The sequence below is a fragment of the Pristiophorus japonicus genome, chromosome 1, assembly GCF_044704955.1.
Source record: "Pristiophorus japonicus isolate sPriJap1 chromosome 1, sPriJap1.hap1, whole genome shotgun sequence".
Taxonomy (NCBI): Eukaryota; Metazoa; Chordata; class Chondrichthyes; family Pristiophoridae; genus Pristiophorus; species Pristiophorus japonicus.
In genome coordinates, this window is record NC_091977.1 from 16,178,246 (window position 1) to 16,199,723 (window position 21,478).

Genomic DNA, 21,478 nt, shown 5'->3' on the forward strand with positions numbered 1-21,478 from the left:
TATACGTAGGATTTGGTTTAATCGCATAGGATTATGGATTTTTTTGCTTTCTCTTCACTTATAAATAGCTTGTAGACTTGCATTGTTGCTAGAAATAATACAATGGCAAGTTGCTCATTCCCAGAATTCTTCAGGGTATGGATGACCTATAGCACGAAAAAGGTTTGTCAGCTAGGAGTGGTCTTTTGTTAGCAAGGAATGATGAATAATGGGGTCAGTGTTCTCTCAGATAAGAAAATAGCCTATATTACAAACAAACAATGACCAATTTATTCATTCCTGGGATTTTGGTGTCGCTGGCAAGGCCGGCATTTATTGCCCATCCCTAATTGCCCTTCAGAAGGTGGTGGTGGTGAGCCGCTTTCTTGAACCGCTGCAGTCCGTGTGGTGAAGGTACTCCCACAGTTAAGGAGGGAGTTCCGGGATTTTGACCCAGTGACACTGAAGGAACAGCGATAAATTGCCAAGTCAGGGTGGTGGACAACTTGGAGGGGAACTTGCAAGTGTTGGTGTTCCAAGGCGCCTGCTGCCCTTGGGAGGTGCTGCCGAAGAAGCCTTGGTGAATTGCTGCAATGCATCTTGTAGATGGTACGCATGGCAGCGATGGTTCGCCGGTGGCGGAGGGAGTGAATGTTTAAGGTGGTGGATGGGGTGCCATTCAAGCGGATGGTGTTGAGCTTCTTGAGTGTTGTTGGAGCTGCACTCATCCAGCCAAGGGGAGAGTATTCCATCACACTCCTGACTTGTGCCTTGTAGATGGTGGAAAGGCTTTGGGGAGTCAGAAGGTGAGACACTCGCAGCAGAACACCCAGCCTCTGACCTGCTCTTGTGCCACAGTATTTATGTGGCTGGTCCAGTTAAGTTTCTGGTCAATGGTGATGCCCAGGATGTTGATGGTGGGGGATTTGGCGATGGTAATGCCATTGAATGTCAAGGGGCAGTGGTTAGAATCTCTCTTGTTGGAGATAGTTATTACCTGCACTTCATTGCTCAAACAGTCTTTTTAAGGGATGGATGCGCATGACTAGAGCCCTATAAAGCTTTCCTTCGCAATTCGTAGAGAGTGACCAGAACGAAAGAATCAATGAAGATTACGTTCTCTATCCAAAGCGAAAGTTGTTATTATGGTTCATTTCTCTATGACTATTGCTTAAGATGTTGAGTGTGTCAAGACTCAGTCAAATTCAAAGATCATTTGCAACCAAGTTGGTGCCAAGTCCCAATTACCTTACGCATATTGCTTCCTTTTGCTCACTGGCATCTGTTTCAAAGAAAGGCGAAAGGCAAGAAGCTCTTGTCTGTACTCGGGTGGCCACAAATGCTGCACCTCGGGTTTAAAGTCGTTCTTGGTTGCTCACTGCAGGGTACACACTGGTGCCACCTTTTAAACCATCTGGGAAATCCTCCGACCTGCTGGTGGTGAAGGATAAAAAGGCAGCGGAGTCGTGGGAAATGAAACCCTTGCCAATGTCCAGAATACAGGGGGTGAAACAGCAAGATAAATTGCAAACAGCACACTTCAGGTGAGTGGTAGCCTGGTGCTTCGTTGCTCCAAGTGTTACCTATGACTGACTGGCAGGAGGGTCGGTAACCAGAGGACACGGATTTAAGATAATTGGCGCAAGAACAGAGGAGAATTTTCTTTTTAAACACAGTGAGTTGTTGTGATCTGGAATGCGCTGCCTGAAAGGGCGGTGGGAGCAGATTTAATGGTAACTTTCAAAAGGGAATGGGATAAATACTTGAAGGGGGAAATTTTGCAGGGCTGTGGGGAAAGGACAGGGGAGTGGGACTAATTGAGTAGCTCTTTCAAAGAGTCGGCACAGACACGATGCACCGAATGGCCTCCTGCGTTCTATGATTCTATGTCTGACGCCTACATTTCTCTTTCACTGCCAATTTTCACACCTGCCTTCCTGAAGGCGTAGAGGTTCTTACCAGGGTCCGTTTCGAGTGTGCTGATTGCTCAAAGGCTCCCCGCCCAAGTGGCCCATTATTCATGCGCGAGCTTTGGTGGTGAATGGTGGTAGGCTATCCAACTGTGGAGGACATTACTTGTGTTTGCCCAAGCCTTGTGGAACCAGCGAGAATCATAGAGATTTACAGTACGGAAGGAGGCCATTTCGGCCCATCGTGTCCGCGCCGGCCGATCAAGAGCTATCCAGCCTAATCCCACTTTCCAGCTCTCGGTCCGTAGCCCTGTAGGTTATGGCACTTCAAGTACACATCCAAGTATCTTTTTAAATGTGGTGAGGGCTTCTGCCTCTACCACCCTTTCAGGCAGTGAGTTCCCGACCCCCACTACCCTCTGGGTGAAGAGATTTCCCCACATATCCCCTCTAAACCTCCTCCCCCAATTACTTTAAATCTATGCCCCCTGGTTGTTGACCCCTCTGCCAAGTGAAATGGGTCCTTCCTAGCCACTCTAATCAGGCCCCTCATAATTTTATACACCTCAATCAGGTCTCCCTTCAGCCTCCTCTGTTCCAAAGAAAACAGACCCAGCATAGAAACATAGAAAGTAGGTGCAGGAGTAGGCCATCCGGCCCTTCGAGCCTGCACCGCCATTCAATGAGTTCATGGCTGAACATGCAACCTCAGTACCCCATTCCTGCTTTCTCGCCATACCCCTTGATCCCCCTAGTAGTAAGGACTACATCTAACTCCTTTATAGAATCTCCAATCTTTCCTCATGGCCAAAATTCTTCAGTTCAGGCAGCATTCTTGTAAATCTCCTCTGCACCCATTCCAGTGCAATCACATCTTTCCTGTAATGTGGTGACCAGAACTGCACACAGTACTCCAGCTTTGGCCTAACCAGTGTTTTATACAGTTCAAGCATAACCTCCTCGCTTTACGAAGAGATGGGGGAGAAAATAGGCAAGAAATTAAAAACAAAATGCATCTTGGTGTGGTGTGCATCATTTATTGGGTCAAACTGATTTGATTTTCTTTGAGTCCTGCTGTAGGTTCTCTTGCATAGCATTGTGTTTCACTCTGTGCAAGCGATGTTCCTCCTTGTATAGATCGCTGCCCGCATTTCGGGAAATAATTCGTCCGCTGGAAATTCTTCTCACCTCGCACCTACCTGTGAATGATTACCCCGCTCAGCTCCAGGTAGGAACCGAGTTCCATCTCTGTCCAGGTCTTTACTGCCCATGTGTTTCCATGGTAACTGGTTGGACCGCATTACACTACTTTGAATGTACAGCACAGAAATAGGCCATTCGGCACAACTGATCCATGCCTGTGTTTATGCTTCACATGAACTGGAGGTTTGCTGGAGTTCTTTGAGGATGTAACGAACAGAGTGGATAAGGGGGAACCAGTGGATGTGGTTTATTTGGATTTCCAGAAGGCATTCGATAAGATGCCACATAAGAGGTTACTGCACAAGATAAAAGCTCACTGGGTTGGGGGTAGTATATGAGCATGGAGAGAGGATTGGTTAACTAACAGAAAACAGAGAGTCGGGATAAATGGGTCATTTTCCAGTTGGCAAACAATGACTTGTGGGGTGCCGCAGGGTTCGGTGCTGGGTCCTCAACTATTTACAATCTATATTAATGACTTGGATGAAGGGACCGAGTGTAATGTAACCAAGTTTGCTGATGATACAAGATGGGTGGGAAAGCAAATTGTGAGGAGGACACAACAAATCTGCAAAGGAATATAGACAGGCTAAGTGGGCAAAAATTTGGCAGATGGAGTATAATGTGGGAAAATGTGAGGTAATCACAATTTGGCAGAAAAAATAGAAAAACAAATTATAATTTAAATGGAGAAAAATTGCAAAGTGCTACAGTACAGAGGGACCTGGGGGTCCTTGTGCATGAAACACAAAAAGTTAGTATGCAGGTACAGCAAGTAATCAGGAAGGCAAATGGAATGTTGGCCTTTATTGCAAGAAGGATTGAATATAAAAGCAGAGAAGTCCTGCTACAACTGTACAGGATATTGGTGATGCCACACCTGGAGTACTGGTCTCCGTATTTAAGGAAAGATATACTTGCATTGGAGGCTGTTCAGAGAAGGTTCACTAGGTTGATTCCGGAGATAAGGGGGTTGACTTAGGAAGGTAGGTTGGGCCTATACTCATTGGAGTTCAGAAGAATGAGAGGTGATCTTATTGAAACTTATAAAATTATGAGGGAGCTCGACAAGGTGGATGCAGAGAGGATATTTCCACTCATAGGGGAAACTAAAACTAGAGGACATAGTCTTAGAATAAGGAGCCGCCCATTTAAAACTGAGATGAGGAGAAATTTCTTCACTGAGGGTTGTAAATCCCTGTAATTCTCTGCCCCAGAGAGCTGTGGAGGCTGGGTCATTGAATATAGTTAGGGCGGAGACAGACAGCTTTTTGAGCAATAAGGGAGTAAAGGGTTATGGGGAGCGGGCAGGGAAGTGGAGCTGAGTCCATGATCAGATCAGCCACGATTTTACAGAAGGGCGGAGCAGGCTCAAGGGGCCAAATGGCTGCCTCCTGCTCCTATTTTTTATGTTCTTATGAACTTCCTCCCACCCACTTCATCTCACCCCATCAGCATAACCTTCTATTCATTTCCCCCTCATGTACATATCTATCTTCCCCTTAAATGAATCTATGCTATTCGCCTCAACCACTCCCTGTGGTAGCGAGTTCCACATTCCATCTAACCACACTATGGGTGAAGAAGTTTCTCCTGAATGATCTATTGGATTTATTAGTCACTATCTTATATTTATGGCCCCTAGTTCTGGCCTCCCCCACAAGTGGAAACACCTCCGCTCCCTCTACCCTATCAAAACCGTTCATCATTTTAAAAGACCTGAGTCAGGTCATCCCTCAGCCTTCTCTTTTCAAGAGTAAAGCACCGCAGCGTATAGTTACTCATGTTCAGACCGACGTACAAATATTTGCCACGGAGGTTTGATGTGTGTGTCTCCCCCCCCCCCCCCCCCCCCTCCCCCACTGTGACAAATAGCTGAGAAATTCTGACTGAAAACTCCTATCTTTCACCTCCTGGTGCAAAAGAATTCGACCGGCCTGTTCGAAATGGAAGGGCGAGGCGGCCAAGATGGTATTTCATGTCTCGGTACGAGAGCGATGGAATAAAATATACGTGCTTCTGTGGCTATCTCTGTAACCTCCTCCAGCGCTCCAACCCACCGAGATCTCTGCCCTCCTCCAATTCTGGCCCCTTGCGCATCCCCAGTTTAATCGCTCCACCATTACCGGCCGTGCCTTCAGCTGCCGAGGCTATAAGCTCTGGAATTCCCTCCCTAAATCTCTCCACCCCTCACCCTCTCTTTCTTCCTTTAAGACTCTGCTTAAAACCTACCTCTTGGACCAAGCTTTTGGTCATCTGCCCTAATATTTCCTTATGAGGCTCGGTGTCAAATTTTGTTTGAGAGCGCTCCTGTGAAGTGCCTGGGAATGTCTTATAAAGTGATCAGGAAGGCCAATGAAACCTTGGCCTTTATTGCAAAGGGGATGGAGGATAAAAGCAGGGAAGTCTTGCTACAATTGTATAGGGTTTTGGTGAGGCCACACCTGGAATACTGTGAGCAGTTTTGGTTTCCATATTTACAAAAGGATATACTTGCTTTGGAGGCAGTTCAGAGAAGGTTCACTAGGTTGATTCCGGGGATGAGGGGGTTGACTTATGAGGAATGGTTGAGTAGTTTGGGCCTCTACTCATTGTAATTCAGAAGAATGAGAGGTGATCTTATCGAAACATATAAGATTATGAGGGAGCTTGACAAGGTGGATGCAGAGAGGATGTTTCTACTGATAGGGGAGACTAAAACTAGAGGGCATGATCTTAGAATAAGGGGCCGTCCATTTAAAACCGAGACGAGGAGAAATTTCTTCTCCGAGGGTTATAAATCTGTGGAATTCGCTGCCTCAGAGAGCTGTGGAAGCTGGGACATTGAATAAATTTAAGACAGAAATAGACAGTTTCTTAACCGATAAAGGGATAAGGGGTTATGGGGAGCGGGCGGGGAAGTGGAGCTGAGTCCATGATCAGATCAGCCATGATCTTATTAAATGGCGGAGCAGGCTCGAGGGGCCGTATGACCTACTCCTGCTCCTATTTCTTATGTTAAATGCGCTGTGTAAATACAAGTTGGTTGTTTGTTTAAACCGATCTTTTGCTAATGTGTAGGAACTGTATCACGAGGTTCTAAAGGAAATGGAAGACAGGCCAACATGCTATCGGCCGCTAGAGTTCGAAAAGAAGAAGCCAGTTCCCTTAAAACTGTTCACACCCAAAATAGTGGAAGTGTAAGTACACTGAATCGCGCATTGCATTTACGCACGAGACCATGAAGAAGTGCGACCCGTGAGTTAAACCAACGCTATTCGCGGTCCTTTAGAAGATCAACGTCATTTAACTCCTTCAAAGCAGCCATGTCGGTCGTCACTTCAGTGAGCGAGTGGTCGATCTGTGGACCAGGCTCTCCAGGGAGATGCCGGAAGCAGTCAGTATTGATTCATTCAAATGCAAATCCGATATCTTTCAGAAAATAACATTTTGGGATCCAATATATTGAATAATTTGAGACTTGACGTGTGGTGAGTGAGTGAGTGAGTGAGTGAGCTCGGGAGGAAGAGGTGACTGTGGTAAAGAGGGGGGTTTCCTCGCCTCGTCTCTCAGTCTGTTGTAGACTAATGGATAATGATTGATCGCAGTGATTGGTCAAGAACTCCATTATCATTGTATCATGCGACGACCTAGAATGGACCTTGGTCTGTCTTTGTCCGGCAATTCCTATAACAGTGAGGGCAATGGCTACGGGCTAAAGCTGGCGAGATCAGTTAAGGATAGATGTCAAGACAACATCTTCACACAAAAAGGGTGATCAACACTTGGAATGACCGTCCGGGCAGGGTTATGGAGGCGGAAACCATAAGCTGCTTTTCCATTGGCGCCATCTGATTCAGGTTCTGGGAGAGCGGCCCCAGTGACTCGGCACCCTGTGTTTACGCTGCTCAATCTGACTCCTGTCCCGGACGCATGAAAACTGGGCCTGCGGCCATAACCAGCTGTGTAAGCACCAGGAACTGGTTTGTAGAGCCAGTCTCCCAGAATCTAGGTTACATAACGTCAGCAGGAAAGAGGCTTCAGGGTTCATTCAGGATCCAATTAAATGATGGGAGGAGCAGTCAACCATGTCCTTTTTCCTGAATCGATGAGCTATAATGGGCCAAATGGCCTCTTTTATATCTGCTGATTTTTATTCGAAGGGCGTTCAAGCAGTTGAGCCAAAATGGCTCAGTGAGTTCACCTAAACTGAAACGCATAAACCAGAGGGGGCCCAGGTTCAGTTCTCCTCTATGTTGGCTGATTTGAGCCAGGGTGGCAGTAGCAGATGCCGCAACCTACTGCAGTGTCCTTGGGTTAGGGAGGGGAGGACTGGCCAGGATCCTGACTCCAGCAACTCGTCCTGCTCGAGTGTGTATGTGCGTGTGGGTATCGGGTAAGGGTAGGACCGGCCACCCCTGTGCTCGAGGTTATTTTTATTTGTTCATGGGATGTGGACGTCGCTGGCAAGGCCAGCATTTATTGCCCATCCTGTGCCCTTGAGCAGGTGATGGTGGTAAGCCGCCGCCTTGAACCGCTGCAGTCCTTGTGGTGAAGGTACTCCCACAGCGCTGTTAGGGAGGGAGTTCCAGGATTGCGACCCTGCGCCGATGAAATGGTGATATATTTCCAAGTCAGGATGGTGTGTGACATGGGGGGGGGGGGTCGGGCTCACGGAGTTGGAGCTGATGGTGTTCCCATACGCTTGCTGCCCTTGTCCTTCTAGGTGGTAGAGGTCGCGGGTTTGGGAGGTGCTATCGAAGAAGCCTTGGCGAGTTGCTGCAGTGCATCTTGTCGATGGTACACACTGCAGCCACGGTGCGCTGATGGTGGAGGGAGTGAATGTTGAAGGTGGTGGATGGGGGGCCAATCAAGTGGGCTGCTTTGTCCTGGATGGTGTCGAGCTTCTTAAGTGTTGGTTGAGGCTCACTGTCAACGATGGATCACTTGGGCTGGGTATCAGAAGGTTGCCCTTGGAGTCGTACCCCAGCAAGGAGTCCATGCCTTCGAGGGGGGATTATTTTGATATAACAGGATTGAAACTTGTGCTTCCAGCTCAGACTACGGCCGAAGACGAGGTGGCACCCAGCAAGAGAGAGAGCGAATGAGGCTTGTCCACAAGCACAAGCGGGAATTTAAAGGAGCTGTTCGAGAAATCCGCAAAGACGCACAATTCCTGGCCAGGCAGAAGTTTTCTGATATCATGGAAAAGTAAGCAGTTAGTGACATATTCCTGTACAGGGTATAAGAAATACTTGCATTAATAATAGCGCAGACACCAGGACATCGCAAAGCTCTTTACAGCCAATAAAGTACTTTTGAAATGTAGTCACTCCAGGAAACGCGGCAACCAATGTGTGCACAGCAAGCTCCCACAAACAGCAATGTGGTAATGACCAGATCATCTTATTTTAGTGATGTTGATTGAGGGATAAATACTGGCCCCAGGACACCGGGGGTTAACTCCCCTACTCCTCTTCGAAATAGTGCGTGGGATCTTTTACGTCTACCTGAGAGCAGACGGAGCCCTCAGTTTATCATTTCTTCAGAAAGTGGCGCCTCCGACAGTGCAGTACTCCCTCAGCACTTCACTGGGCGTGAGTCTCTGGAGTGGGGCTTGAACCTACGACCTTTTGTCTCCGCGGTTCCTACCCACTCAGTTACTGCTAATATCTAAATTATATGGTCTGGATGATCTGAGCCTTTGGATGAGGTTCCCAATCCCTCCCATTTCAAGTTTCTTTTTGCCATTTAGTGTGGTTGACTCAGATTAGAATCTTGAATCTTGCAAAGTATCGCATTTTATTCCTTTAGCATTTTGAATATAAATATTTTCACTTGTTTACACCTAAACTGTTTCCACAATTAAATTTTTCATGTTCCAAACATAATTATGATTGTGACATACTGGATAAACTGTCCATCTGGACTGAACCAGTCTGTTAAAATGTGTTGGTTCATCCAGACAAGGTTAACAGGTTGTCCGGATAACCTGCCCTATGACTTTATACACCCGAGTTTATGGAATCTCCGGCCTCTCCACTCTCTCCCACTCTTCATTCAGGCATCCAAGACTAGGCTGGCCTGTTTCACCTGCTTACAAAAATCAAGTCTACTATAAGTGGGCAGGGATAGAATATCCGAATAAACAACTGCAGTTTATTTCTTAATAAAACCTTCAGGAATGTCTGCCCTAGCACGAAGCCTCATCTGTGTGAACACAGTGAGGTATCTAGGGCTGACTGACTGACTGACCAACCAAAAGTTCCCAACCTCTTCCACCTTCCCCTTTCGTTGTTCTCTACATGTGGGTGACACTGGCAAGCCTGGCATTTCTTGCCTAGTTTTCCGGTGGAGGACCGTCTCCTTGAATCACCGCAGTCAGTGTGGTGATGGTGCGCCCACAGTGGCGTTGGGTAGGGAGTTCCAGGGTCCGAGACCCAAGATTGGCGATTTAAATGCCCAAGTCGGGAAGAGAAGTTGGAGACGTCCATAGCATTGTCCTTCTTGGTGGCAGACGCCACGGGGCTAGAAGGTGCTGCCAGAGTTACTTTTGGCGATTTTTGCAGTGCGTCCTGCACATGGCATTTACTGCAGCCACGGTGCGCCTGTGATCGGATCATTGAGTCCAGTGGCAGGATATCGACCAGGCAGATTGCTGTGTCCTGGATACTGTTGAGCCCTTCCAGGAAAGAGTTGAGCTTTCCATAATAACACACATAGGAGCAGGAGTAGGTCAAATGGACCATGGAGCCTGCTCCGCCATTCAGTAAGATCATGGCTGATCTTCGACCTCAACTCCACTTCCCATCCGATTCTCATATCCCTTGATTCCCCTCTAGTCCAAAAATCTATCTCAGCCTTGAATATATTCAACGACTGAGCATCCACAGCCCGTTGGGGTAGAGGAAATTCACAACCCTTTGAAGAAATTTCTCCTCATCTCAGTCCTAAATGGCTGACTCCTTATCCTGAGACTGTGACCCCTGGTTCTGGACTCCAGCCAGGGGAAACAACCTCTCAGCATCTATCCTGTCAATCCCCTTCAGAATCTTGTAAGTTTCAATGAGATCACCTCTCATTCTTCTAAACTCCAGAGAGTGTAGGCCCAATCTACTCAATCTCTCCTCATAGGACAACCCTCTCATCCCGGGAATCAAATCCAGGAGCATCACACTCCTGACCTTGCAGAGGTTTGAGAGGTCGTTACTCATTGCAGAATACCCAGCCTCTGCCTTGGTCTTGTAGCCATGTGTGATGTGGACGTCTTTCTGGATCATCTCTATCTATCCTGTGATCTTAACACCTCACTGAAATTCTGTAAAAAGCCAATGGAGCGGACCGTGATATTAATGACAAATCAGGGGAAAGTGAAGAGTGGGCTGTTTCAGCACTTTGTGTAGCAGTCAGCTGACAAATCTCACGCACTTATTTTGCAGGGATGCCGAGAGGAAGAGGAAGGTGAAGATGTTGTTCCACAATCTGGCCACCCAGGAGGGCGAGTGGAAGGCCATGAAGAGAAAGAAGAGGAAATTCTGAGAACCTTTATCCTCTCACCGGGGAGGGCGAGTGACTGAGGGGATGCTGCTGGTGAGCACATCACGTTCCATGATGGAGCTATGAATTGTGCAAAAAGTTATTAAATAAATCTTCACGTGTCCAACTCTACCCTTCATGGTGATGGGCTGCAACAGGGCTTTGCGAGTATTGACGCATTTTAGTCGATGTCCAGTCAATGGTAGACGCAAGGGGTGAGTGTTACACTGGAGTGAAACCCCAGAGTTCGCTCTTGGCCATGAAATGTCACACAGCACAACGCCCCATGCCCGCTGTAAGGTCACAGTTCTCTTTTTTTTAAGGACGTGACTGCTGTCAACGATCAGGCAGTAGTTACGCATGCGCAGGTCCAATGGGTTTTATTTTGTTTGTCATCGGATTTCCCAAAATGAGGAATTAAAAAGCAGATTTAGAGAATTCTGTGAGAACTGTTAATTTTAAATAAAATTAAAACTTATTTTTTAAAAGTTGTTGTTTGTCCTTCGAGACAGGGTTCTTAAACTGGCAAAATCACCAGTAACCCATCCCGGTATCGTCACCCCCACCCATCCCGGTATCGTCACCCCGACCCATCCCGGTATCGTCACCCCGACCCATCCCGGTATCGTCACCCCGACCCATCCCGGTATCGTCACCCCCACCCATCCCGGTATCGTCACCCCGACCCATCCCGGTATCGTCACCCCGACCCATCCCGGTATCGTCACCCCGACCCATCCCGGTATCGTCACCCCGACCCATCCCGGTATCGTCACCCCGACCCATCCCGGTATCGTCACCCCGACCCATCCCGGTATCGTCACCCCGACCCATCCCGGTATCGTCACCCCCACCCATCCCGGTATCGTCACCCCCACCCATCCCGGTATCGTCAGCCCATCCATCCCGGTATCGTCAGCCCATCCATCCCGGTATCGTCAGCCCATCCATCCCGGCATCGCCACCCCGACCCATCCCGGTATCGTCACCCCGACCCATCCCGGCATCGCCACCCCCACCCATCCCGGCATCGCCACCCCGACCCATCCCGGCATCGTCACCCCCACCCATCCCGGTATCGTCACCCCCACCCATCCCGGTATCGTCACCCCCACCCATCCCGGTATCGTCACCCCCACCCATCCCGGTATCGTCACCCCCACCCATCCCGGTATCGTCACCCCCACCCATCCCGGTATCGTCACCCCCACCCATCCCGGTATCGTCACCCCCACCCATCCCGGTATCGTCACCCCCACCCATCCCGGTATCGCCACCCCCACCCATCCCGGTATCGCCACCCCCACCCATCCCGGCATCGCCACCCCGACCCATCCCGGTATCGTCACCCCCACCCATCCCGGTATCGTCATCCCCACCCATCCCGGTATCGTCACCCCCACCCATCCCGGTATCGTCACCCCCACCCATCCCGGTATCGTCACCCCCACCCATCCCGGTATCGTCACCCCCACCCATCCCGGTATCGTCACCCCCACCCATCCCGGTATCGTCACCCCCACCCATCCCGGTATCGTCAGCCCATCCATCCCGGTATCGTCACCCCCACCCATCCCGGTATCGTCACTCCACCCATCCCGGTATCGTCACCCCCACCCATCCCGGTATCGTCACCCCCACCCATCCCGGTATCGTCACCCCCACCCATCCCGGTAACGTTAATCAAGCTATAGTAAAATTAATGAAACAAAGTTAAATTAATCCAACCACAGTAACATTAATGAAACTTTATCGGTGATGGCTTCAGCTGAGACTTCTCAGCTCCTCCGTCTGTTGTGGTGAACATTATTTTTTTACATTTGGGATCCGACGGTTAGACACAAAATGCTGCTGGGCAGTGTCCGCCTCGTTGGCAGCAGTCACTCCGTTTTTTAATTGATGGGAACACTTGTTTTTAAAAATTACACACCTGCTGAAAATCTGAAATAAAAACAGAAAATGCACAAATTACACAGCGGGCCAGGCAGCATCTGTAAGCGGTTCAACGTTTTTATGCCAAAACACAGACCTGGGTTTCACCTTTTTCAGATTTGATGGACCTACTGCGCATTTCCAACATATTCTTTTACAAGCCGGCCCTCGGGATTGATCACCATTATTGTTTTATCATCTAGTCCAGCTCATTCAGATTTTTTTTTTAAAATTCATTTGTAGGATGTGGGCGTCGCCGGTAAGGCCAGCATTTATTGCCCATCCCTAATTCCCCTTGAGAAGGTGATGGTGAGCTGCCTTAGAACATAAGAACATAAGAAATAGGAGCACGAGTAGGCCATTTGGCCCCTCAAGCCTGCTCCACCATTCTATAAGATGGCTGATCTGATCTTAGTCTCAACTCCAGCAGGCTCAAGGGGTCAGATGGCCTACTGCTCCTATTTCTTATGTTCGCTGTCCGCTCCCCATAACCCTTGACTCCCTTCTTGAATACAGCTGGGTGGCTTGCGAGACCATTTCAGAGGTCGGTTAAGAGTCAACCACAATTGCGCTGGGTCTTGAGTCAGACATAGGCCAGACCCGGGAGAGTCGGCAGATATCCTTCCCTCAAGGATATTACTGAACCAGATGTTTTTCAACAACAATCTGGCAGTTTCATAACCTGGAGCTGATGCTTAACTGCACTCGGGAGCAGTGTGCAGGTTTAAGTGAGATTTGTTACAGAGCTAATGATTCGGCTGGTTCAGTTGCAGGGTGCGTGCTGTTGGATCTGTCCCGTCCTGCAGTATTGCATTACATTGTACATGCATATGGGGAAAGCAATAGTGAATAGCAGCTAATGCCGAGAATACACTGCAATGTATTGTAGCCAATGCTGCCTAATGCAGGATGGCCAGAGCACCAGCTGGAGTATCCAGGGACCTACATTTGCTCAGCGTAATCCCGTCTGTGAAAAACCCTGTTGAAACTCGGTAACCTTCCTACTGAAAATCATGGTTGAAGATGACTGAGGTGAAGTGTCTTCACCACAGCCCATTGCCTCCCAACAGCTATTTATGTTCCAACATCCGGGTCATGCCTAAAGTGCTGCTAAACAAATCTGCATTTGAGCAGCAAATTTTGACATTTGTCTTTGTAGAAATATCTAAATAAAACTCAGACCTATTTGGAGATACCGTCTGCTGAAAATTACATCTTGGGCTTATATAATTTATATATGAAATAAAAAAAGAAAGAATTTGCATTTATATAGCGCCTTTCACAACCTCCGGATGCCCCAAAGTGTTTTACAACCAATGAAGCGTAGGCGCTCTTTATAATATAAGGGAAGGCAGCAGTCATTTTGTGCACAGCAAGGTCCCACAACCAGCAATGAGATAAATGGCCAGATAATCTGTTTTTGTAATATTGGTTGAGGGATAAATATTGGTTCAGGACACTTTTATCACACCTACTAAATGTCTTTCTTTTGTTACTCTAGGCCTGCATTATGTTACTTAGAAGGCTAGATTAATAATATTTATGCAACTAAACTAAGGCAAGTGAGAGCTCCCCTGCTCATCTTCGCAATCGTGCTGTGGAATCTTTTACGTCCACCTGAGGGGACAGATGGTTCAACGTCTCATCCAAAATATGGCACCTCTGACAGCGCACTGGGAGTGCCAGCCTGAATGATGCACTCTGGTCTCTGGAATTGGGCTTGAGCTCATGACCTACTGACCCAGGCAAGAGATGCGACCCCCTGAATCCTCTTCTACTGTCATGGTTTAGCTTCAAATAGCGTTTGGTTCTGAGGCTTCGATACTGAAAATTCCTGTGAGTGGTACAACTTTGGTGTGGCACTGATGGTTCACAATGGATTGGGTAGATGACCTGTTTTCCAAAAAATGCTTTTCATGGGTGGCTTATGTGGTGAAGCCTAAGTTTTTTTTTAATTCATTCACGGGATGTGGGCATCACTGGCAAGGCCAGCTTTAATTACCCATCCCTAATTGCCCTTAACTGAGTGGCGTGCGAGGCCATTTCAGAGGGCTGTTAAGAGTCAACCACATTGCTGTGGTTCTGGAGTCGCGTATAGGCCAGGCCGGGTAAGGATGGCAGATTTCCTTCCTTAAAGGACATCAATGAACCAGATGTTTTTTTACAACAATCCAGGAGTTACATGGTCATCGTTACTGACACTGTTCCAGATTTATTTCATTAACTGAATTTAAATTCCCCAGCTGCCATGGTGGGATTTGAACTCATATCTCCAGAACATTCGTCTAGGCCTCTACTAATCCAGTAACATAACCACTATGCTACCGTGCTCCTCAAGGATAATATGTGTTTTTGGTGTGGCACTGGTAGTTTGCACTGGATTGGTTAGGGGACATGTTTTATGTCATGTTATACTGGTAAGTTTACGTGGTGAAGCCTAAGTTTGGGCTCTTGGGTCAATCTCCGTGCCAAGGCTTTTGGGCAACAGTACATATTTAGAAGTAAAGATATTGATAGTTATTCTGTCTGCGTATTCAGGTATTTAAATCAACCCTGCGGTACAGTGGAGGTAACATCCCACGTTCTAGCACAGGTTTATTGTAACTATATTTTCAGAACTAGTGTGACCATGTTAAGAACATTCAAGACCGTTCAGGGGAGATGTCAGGAAAAACTTCACACACCGGGCAGTGGAAATCAGGAACTCTTTCTGTTTCCCTATCCCACCAAACATAAGCTGTTGAGGCTGGGGGGGTCAATTGAAATATCCAAACCTGTGATTTATAGACTTTTGTCAGGTTAAGGGTATTGAGGGTTACGGAACCAAGCCGAGCAAATGGAGTTAAGATACAGATCAGCCATTGAATGGCAAAACAATCTCGAGGGGCTGAATGGCCCACTCCTGTTCCTATGAGGAAGGGTCACACAGGCCAGCTTAGCTCAACTGTCCAGCTAAATCTATAGCCCACCCCTGCCCTGTCACAGCACCCAGATGGCTCTTCAATGATCCCAAGGGTTTTGCCTCTACTACCCAACTTGAAAGTCCATTCCCAAGTTGGTAACCCATAGTTACCAGGAAGTTACTTAACTAAGAAGTTCTTCAGACTATGGGTTACCAACTTGGGAACGGGCTTTCAAGTTGGGTAGAGCATAAGAAATAGGAGCAGGATTGACATGGATTGAGAACTGGTTGTCAGACAGGAAGCAAAGAGTAGGAGTAAATGGGTACTTTTCAGAATGGCAGGCAGTGACTAGTGGGGTACCGCAAGGTTCTGTGCTGGGGCCCCAGCTGTTTACACTGTACATTAATGATTTAGATGAGGGGATTAAATGTAGTATCTCCAAATTTGCGGATGACACTAAGTTGGGTGGCAGTGTGAGCTGCGAGGAGGATGCTGTGAGGCTGCAGAGCGACTTGGATAGGTTAGGTGAGTGGGCAAATGCATGGCAGATGAAGTATAATGTGGATAAATGTGAGGTTATCCACTTTGGTGGTAAAAACAGAGAGACAGACTATTATCTGAATGGTGACAGATTAGGAAAAGGGGAGGTGCAAAGAGACCTGGGTGTCATGGTACATCAGTCATTGAAGGTTGGCATGCAGGTGCAGCAGGCGGTTAAGAAAGCAAATGGCATGTTGGCCTTCATAGCAAGGGAATTTGAGTACAGGGGCAGGGAGGTGTTGCTACAGTTGTACAGGGCATTGGTGAGGCCACACCTGGAGTATTGTGTACAGTTTTGGTCTCCTAACCTGAGGAAGGACATTCTTGCTATTGAGGGAGTGCAGCGAAGGTTCACCAGACTGATTCCCGGGATGGCGGGACTGACCTATCAAGAAAGACTGGATCAACTGGGCTTGTATTCACTGGAGTTCAGAAGAATGAGAGGGGACCTCATAGAAACATATAAAATTCTGACGGGGTTAGACAGGTTAGATGCAGGAAGAATGTTCCCAATGTTGGGGAAGTCCAGAACCAGGGGTCACAGTCTAAGGATAAGGGGTAAGCCATTTAGGACCGAGATGCGGAGGAACTTCTTCACCCAGAGAGTGGTGAACCTGTGGAATTCTCTACCACAGAAAGTTGTTGAGGCCAATTCACTAAATATATTCAAAAAGGAGTTAGATGAGGTCCTTACTGCTAGGGGGATCAAGGGGTATGGCGAGAAAGCAGGAATGGGGTACTGAAGTTGAATGTTCAGCCATGAACTCATTGAATGGCGGTGCAGGCTAGAAGGGCCGAATGGCCTACTCCTGCACCTATTTTCTATGTTTCTATGTTAGGAGTAGGCCATTTGGCCCCTCGAGCCTACTCCGCCATTCAATAAGATCATGGCTGATCTGATCATGGACTCGGGTCCACTTCCCCGCCCGCTTCCCATAACCCTTTACTCCCTTATCGCTCAAAAATCTGTCTATCTCCGCCTTAAATATATTCAATGACCCAGCCTCCACAGCTCTCTGGGGCAGAGAATTCCATAGAATTGCAACCCTCAGAGAAGAAATTTCTCCTCATCTCTCTTTTTAAATGGGTGGCCCCTTATTCTGAGACTATGTCCCCTAGTTTTAATTTCCCCTATGAGTGGAAATATCCTCTCTGTATCCACCTTGTCGCGCCCCCTCATTGTCTTATATGTTTCAATAAGATCACCTCTCATTCCTCTGAACTCTAATGAATATAGGTTGAGTAGGTTGGGAGTATCATAAGTCAACCTCCCTCAACTCTGGAATCAACCTAGTGAACTTTCTCTGAATAGCCTCCAATGCAAGTATATCCTTCCTTAAATATGTAGTAGAGGCAAAACCCTCAGAATCATTGAAGAGCCAACTGGATACTGTAACAGGGCAGCGGTGGGCTGTAGATTTAGCTCGACAGTTGAACTAAGGTGGTCTGAATGACCCTCATAAACTATTTTCTGTAGCTTTCCGAGCCCCACATTTTCTGGGAGTTCAAGGTCATGTCACAAAGCCTAAATGCTTTTGACCCGAAAAACCCACTTCATTTCCTGACATAATGACTTTGTCTAAAAAAAATTAAATGCGTAGATGTGAGTTCTGCGTATTCAACGGGTGTCAGTTCTGGCTCAGTGGGTAGCACCCTCGCCCCTGACTCAGAAGATTGTGGGTTCAAGCCCCACTCCAGGAACTTGAGCACAAAATCTAGGCTGACACTCCCAGTGCAGTACTGAGGGAGGTGCTGTCTTTCAGATGAGACGTTAAACTGAGATGGATATAAGAGCAGGGGAGTTATTCCTGGTGTCCTGGCAAATATTCATCCCTCAATCAATATTACTCATTATCACAATGTCATTATCACGTTGCAGCTTGTGGCAGCTTGCTGTGCGTAATTTGACTGCCGCGATTCCTGCATCACAACAGTGACTGGTCGAGTGTGGCCACATTGTCTGCATGCCTGACACAAGACTCCCAAAGCAAGTGCTCGACTCGGAACTCCTACACAGCAAGCGAGCCCGAGGTGGGCAGAGGAAACATTTCAAGGACACCCTCAAAGCCTCCTTGATAAAGTGCAACATCCCCACTGACACCTGGGAGTCCCGGGCCAAAGACCACTCTAAGTGGAGGAAGAGCATCCGGGAGGGTGCTGAGCACCTCAAGTCTCGTCGCCGAGAGCATGCAGAAAGCAAGCGCAGGCAGCGGAAGGAGCGTGCAGCAAACCTGACTCCCCACCCACCCTTTCCTTCAACCACTGTCTGTCCCACCTGTGACAAAGACTGTAATTCCCGTATTGGACTGTACAGTCACCTGGGAACACACTTTGAGAGTGGAAGCAAGTCTTCCCCGATTTCGAGGGACTGCCTATGATGATGACAACAGTGACTACACTCCAAAAAGTACTTCAGTGGCTGTAAAGCGCTTTGGGACGTCTGGTGATCGTGAAATCTATATGGGTAGAGTTGCAGAACACCAAAGGGCAAAAAAACGTTAGTGGGAGTTGTGTACAGTCCTCCAAACAGTAGTAGTGATGTTGGGGAGGGCATCAAACAGGAAATTAGGGGTGCATGCAATAAAAGTGCAGCAGTTATCATGGGTGACTTTAATATGCATATAGATTGGGCTAACCAAACTGGAAGCAATACGGTGGAGGAGGATTTCCTGGAGTGCATAAGGGATGGTTTTCTAGACCAATATGTCGAGGAACCAACTAGGGGGGAGGCCATCTTAGACTGGGTGTTGTGTAATGAGAGAGGATTAATTAGCAATCTCGTTGTGCGAGGCCCCTTGGGGAAGAGTGACCACAATATGGTGGAATTCTACATTAGGATGGAGAATGAAATAGTTAATTCAGAGACCATGGTCCAGAACTTAAAGAAGGGTGACTTTGAAGGTATGAGGCGTGAATTGGCTAGGATAGATTGGCGAATGATACTTAAGGGGTTGACTGTGGATGGGTAATGGCAGACATTTAGATGAACTATAACAACTGTACATCCCTGTCTGGCGTAAAAATAAAAAAGGGAAGGTGGCTCAACCGTGGCTATCAAGGGAAATCAGGGATAGTATTAAAGCCAAGGAAGTGGCATACAAATTGGCCAGAAATAGCAGTGAACCTGGGGACTGGGAGAAATTTAGAACTCAGCAGAGGAGGACAAAGGGTTTGATTAGGGCAGGGAAAATAGAGTACGAGAGGAAGCTTGCAGGGAACATTAAGACGGACTGCAAAAGTTTCTATAGGTATGTAAAGAGAAAAAGGTTAGTAAAGACAAACGTAGGTCCCCTGCAGTCAGAATCAGGGGAAGTCATAACGGGGAACAAAGAAATGGCGGACCAATTGAACAAGTACTTTGGTTCGGTATTCACTAAGGAGGACACAAACAACCTTCCGGATATAAAAGGGGTCAGAGGATCTAGTAAGAAGGAGGAACTGAGGGAAAGCCTTATTAGTTGGGAAATTGTGTTGGGGAGATTGATGAAATTGAAGGCCGATAAATCCCCAGGGGCTGATGGACGGCATCCCAGAGTACTTAAGGAGGTGGCCTTGGAAATAGCGGATGCATTGACAGTCATTTTCCAACATTCCATAGACTCTGGATCAGTTCCTATGGAGTGGAGGGTAGCCAATGTAACCCCACTTTTTTGAAAAAGGAGGGAGAGAGAAAACGGAATTATAGACCGGTCAGCCTGACATCAGTAGTGGGTAAAATGATGGAATCAATTATTAAGGATATCATAGCAGTGCATTTGGAAAGAGGTGACATGATAGGTCCAAGTCAGCATGGATTTGTGAAAGGGAAATCATGCTTGACAAATCTTCTGGAATTTTTTGAGGATGTTTCCAGTAGAGTGGACAAGGGAGAACCAGTTGACGTGGTATATTTGGACTTTCAGAAGGCTTTCGACAAGGTCCCACACAGAGATTAATGTGCAAAGTTAAAGCACATGGGATTGGGGGTAGTGTGCTGACATGGATTGAGAACTGGTTGTCAGACAGGAAGCAAAGAGTAGGAGTAAATGGGTACTTTTCAGAATGGCAGGCAGTGACTAGTGGGGTATCGCAAGGTTCTGTGCTGGGGCCCCAGCTGTTTACATTGTACATTAATGATTTAGACGAGGGGATTAAATGTAGTATCTCCAAATTTGCGGATGACACTAAGTTGGGTGGCAGTGTGAGCTACGAGGAGGATGCTATGAGGCTGCAGAGTGACTTGGATAGGTTAGGTGAGTGGGCAAATGCATGGCAGATGAAGTATAATGTGGATAAATGTGAGGTTATCCACTTTGGTGGTAAAAACAGAGAGACAGACTATTATCTGACTGGTGACAGATTAGGAAAAGGGGAGGTGCAACGAGACCTGGGTGTCATGGTACATCAGTCATTGAAGGTTGGCATGCAGGTACAGCAGGAGGTTAAGAAAGCAAATGGCATGTTGGCCTTCATAGCGAGGGGATTTGAGTACAGGGGCAGGGAGGTGTTGCTACAGTTGTACAAGGCCTTGGTGAGGCCACATCTGGAGTATTGTGTACAGTTTTGGTCTCCTGACTTGAGGAAGAACATTCTTGCTATTGAGGGAGTGCAGCGAAGGTTCACCAGACTGATTCCCGGGATGGCGGGACTTGCATATGAGGAGAGACTGGATCAACTGGGCTTGTATTCACTGGAGTTCAGAAGAATGAGAGGGATCTCATAGAAACGTTTAAAATTCTGATGGGTTTAGACAAGTTAGATGCAGGAAGAATGTTCCCAATGTTGGGGAAATCCAGAAGCAGGGGTCACAGTCTAAGGATAAGGGGTAAGCCATTTAGGACCGAGATGAGGAGAAACTTCTTCACCCAGAGAGTGGTGAACCTGTGGAATTCTCTACCACAGAAAGTTGTTGAGGCCAATTCACTAAATATATTCAAAAAGGAGTTAGATGTAGTCCTTACTACTAGGGGGATCAAGGGGTATGGCGAGAAAGCAGGAATGGGGTACTGAAGTTGCATGTTCAGCCATGAACTCATTGAATGGCGGTGCAGGCTCGAAGGGCCGAATGGCCTACTCCTGCACCTATTTTCTATGTTTCTATGAAAGGCGCTATATAAATGCAAATCTCTTTTTGGTTAAAAACAAAATTCTCTGGGATTGGAAGCTGCCATTAGTGTTCGAAGAAGAAAAGGCCAATGTACAATTGTCGTGCTGTCACATTAAGCTTTATTGGTGCAGGCACCGGCTCTCCTGCTAATTGCCGTCACGTTTATTTTACATCGAATGACCAGGGCACTCCTTTCAAGACGATACAATGCGAAGTTATTCAACTTTAGTAACTTTACATCACTCGCGTATGCGCTACTGCAGAGAAACTCTTCATCCCGTCGACACCAAACATTTTTAAATTGAGATCGCCTCGCACTGGGAGATATTAATACTGGGGGGGGGGGGGCTCCGACATCCATCGGCTGTGTGGTGCGGATGCTAAGTCTCTGACGGGTCCTCGGTCTTCTC

At 47.5% G+C, this 21,478-nt stretch overlaps 1 protein-coding gene across 1 annotated transcript in view; it reads left to right on the top strand.

Moving 5' to 3' along the window:
• Positions 1-11,095, top strand: part of nop14 (NOP14 nucleolar protein homolog (yeast)) — a 62,667-nt gene extending 51,572 nt beyond the window's left edge. The window contains exons 15-19 of the mRNA XM_070877764.1: positions 1,364-1,523; positions 2,970-3,117; positions 6,153-6,271; positions 8,127-8,282; positions 10,511-11,095. Coding sequence (XP_070733865.1) covers positions 1,364-1,523; positions 2,970-3,117; positions 6,153-6,271; positions 8,127-8,282; positions 10,511-10,610 — 683 coding nt within the window. The 3' untranslated portion in view covers positions 10,611-11,095. The remainder of the gene's footprint in view (positions 1-1,363; positions 1,524-2,969; positions 3,118-6,152; positions 6,272-8,126; positions 8,283-10,510) is intronic.
• Positions 11,096-21,478: the final 10,383 nt, after the last annotated feature.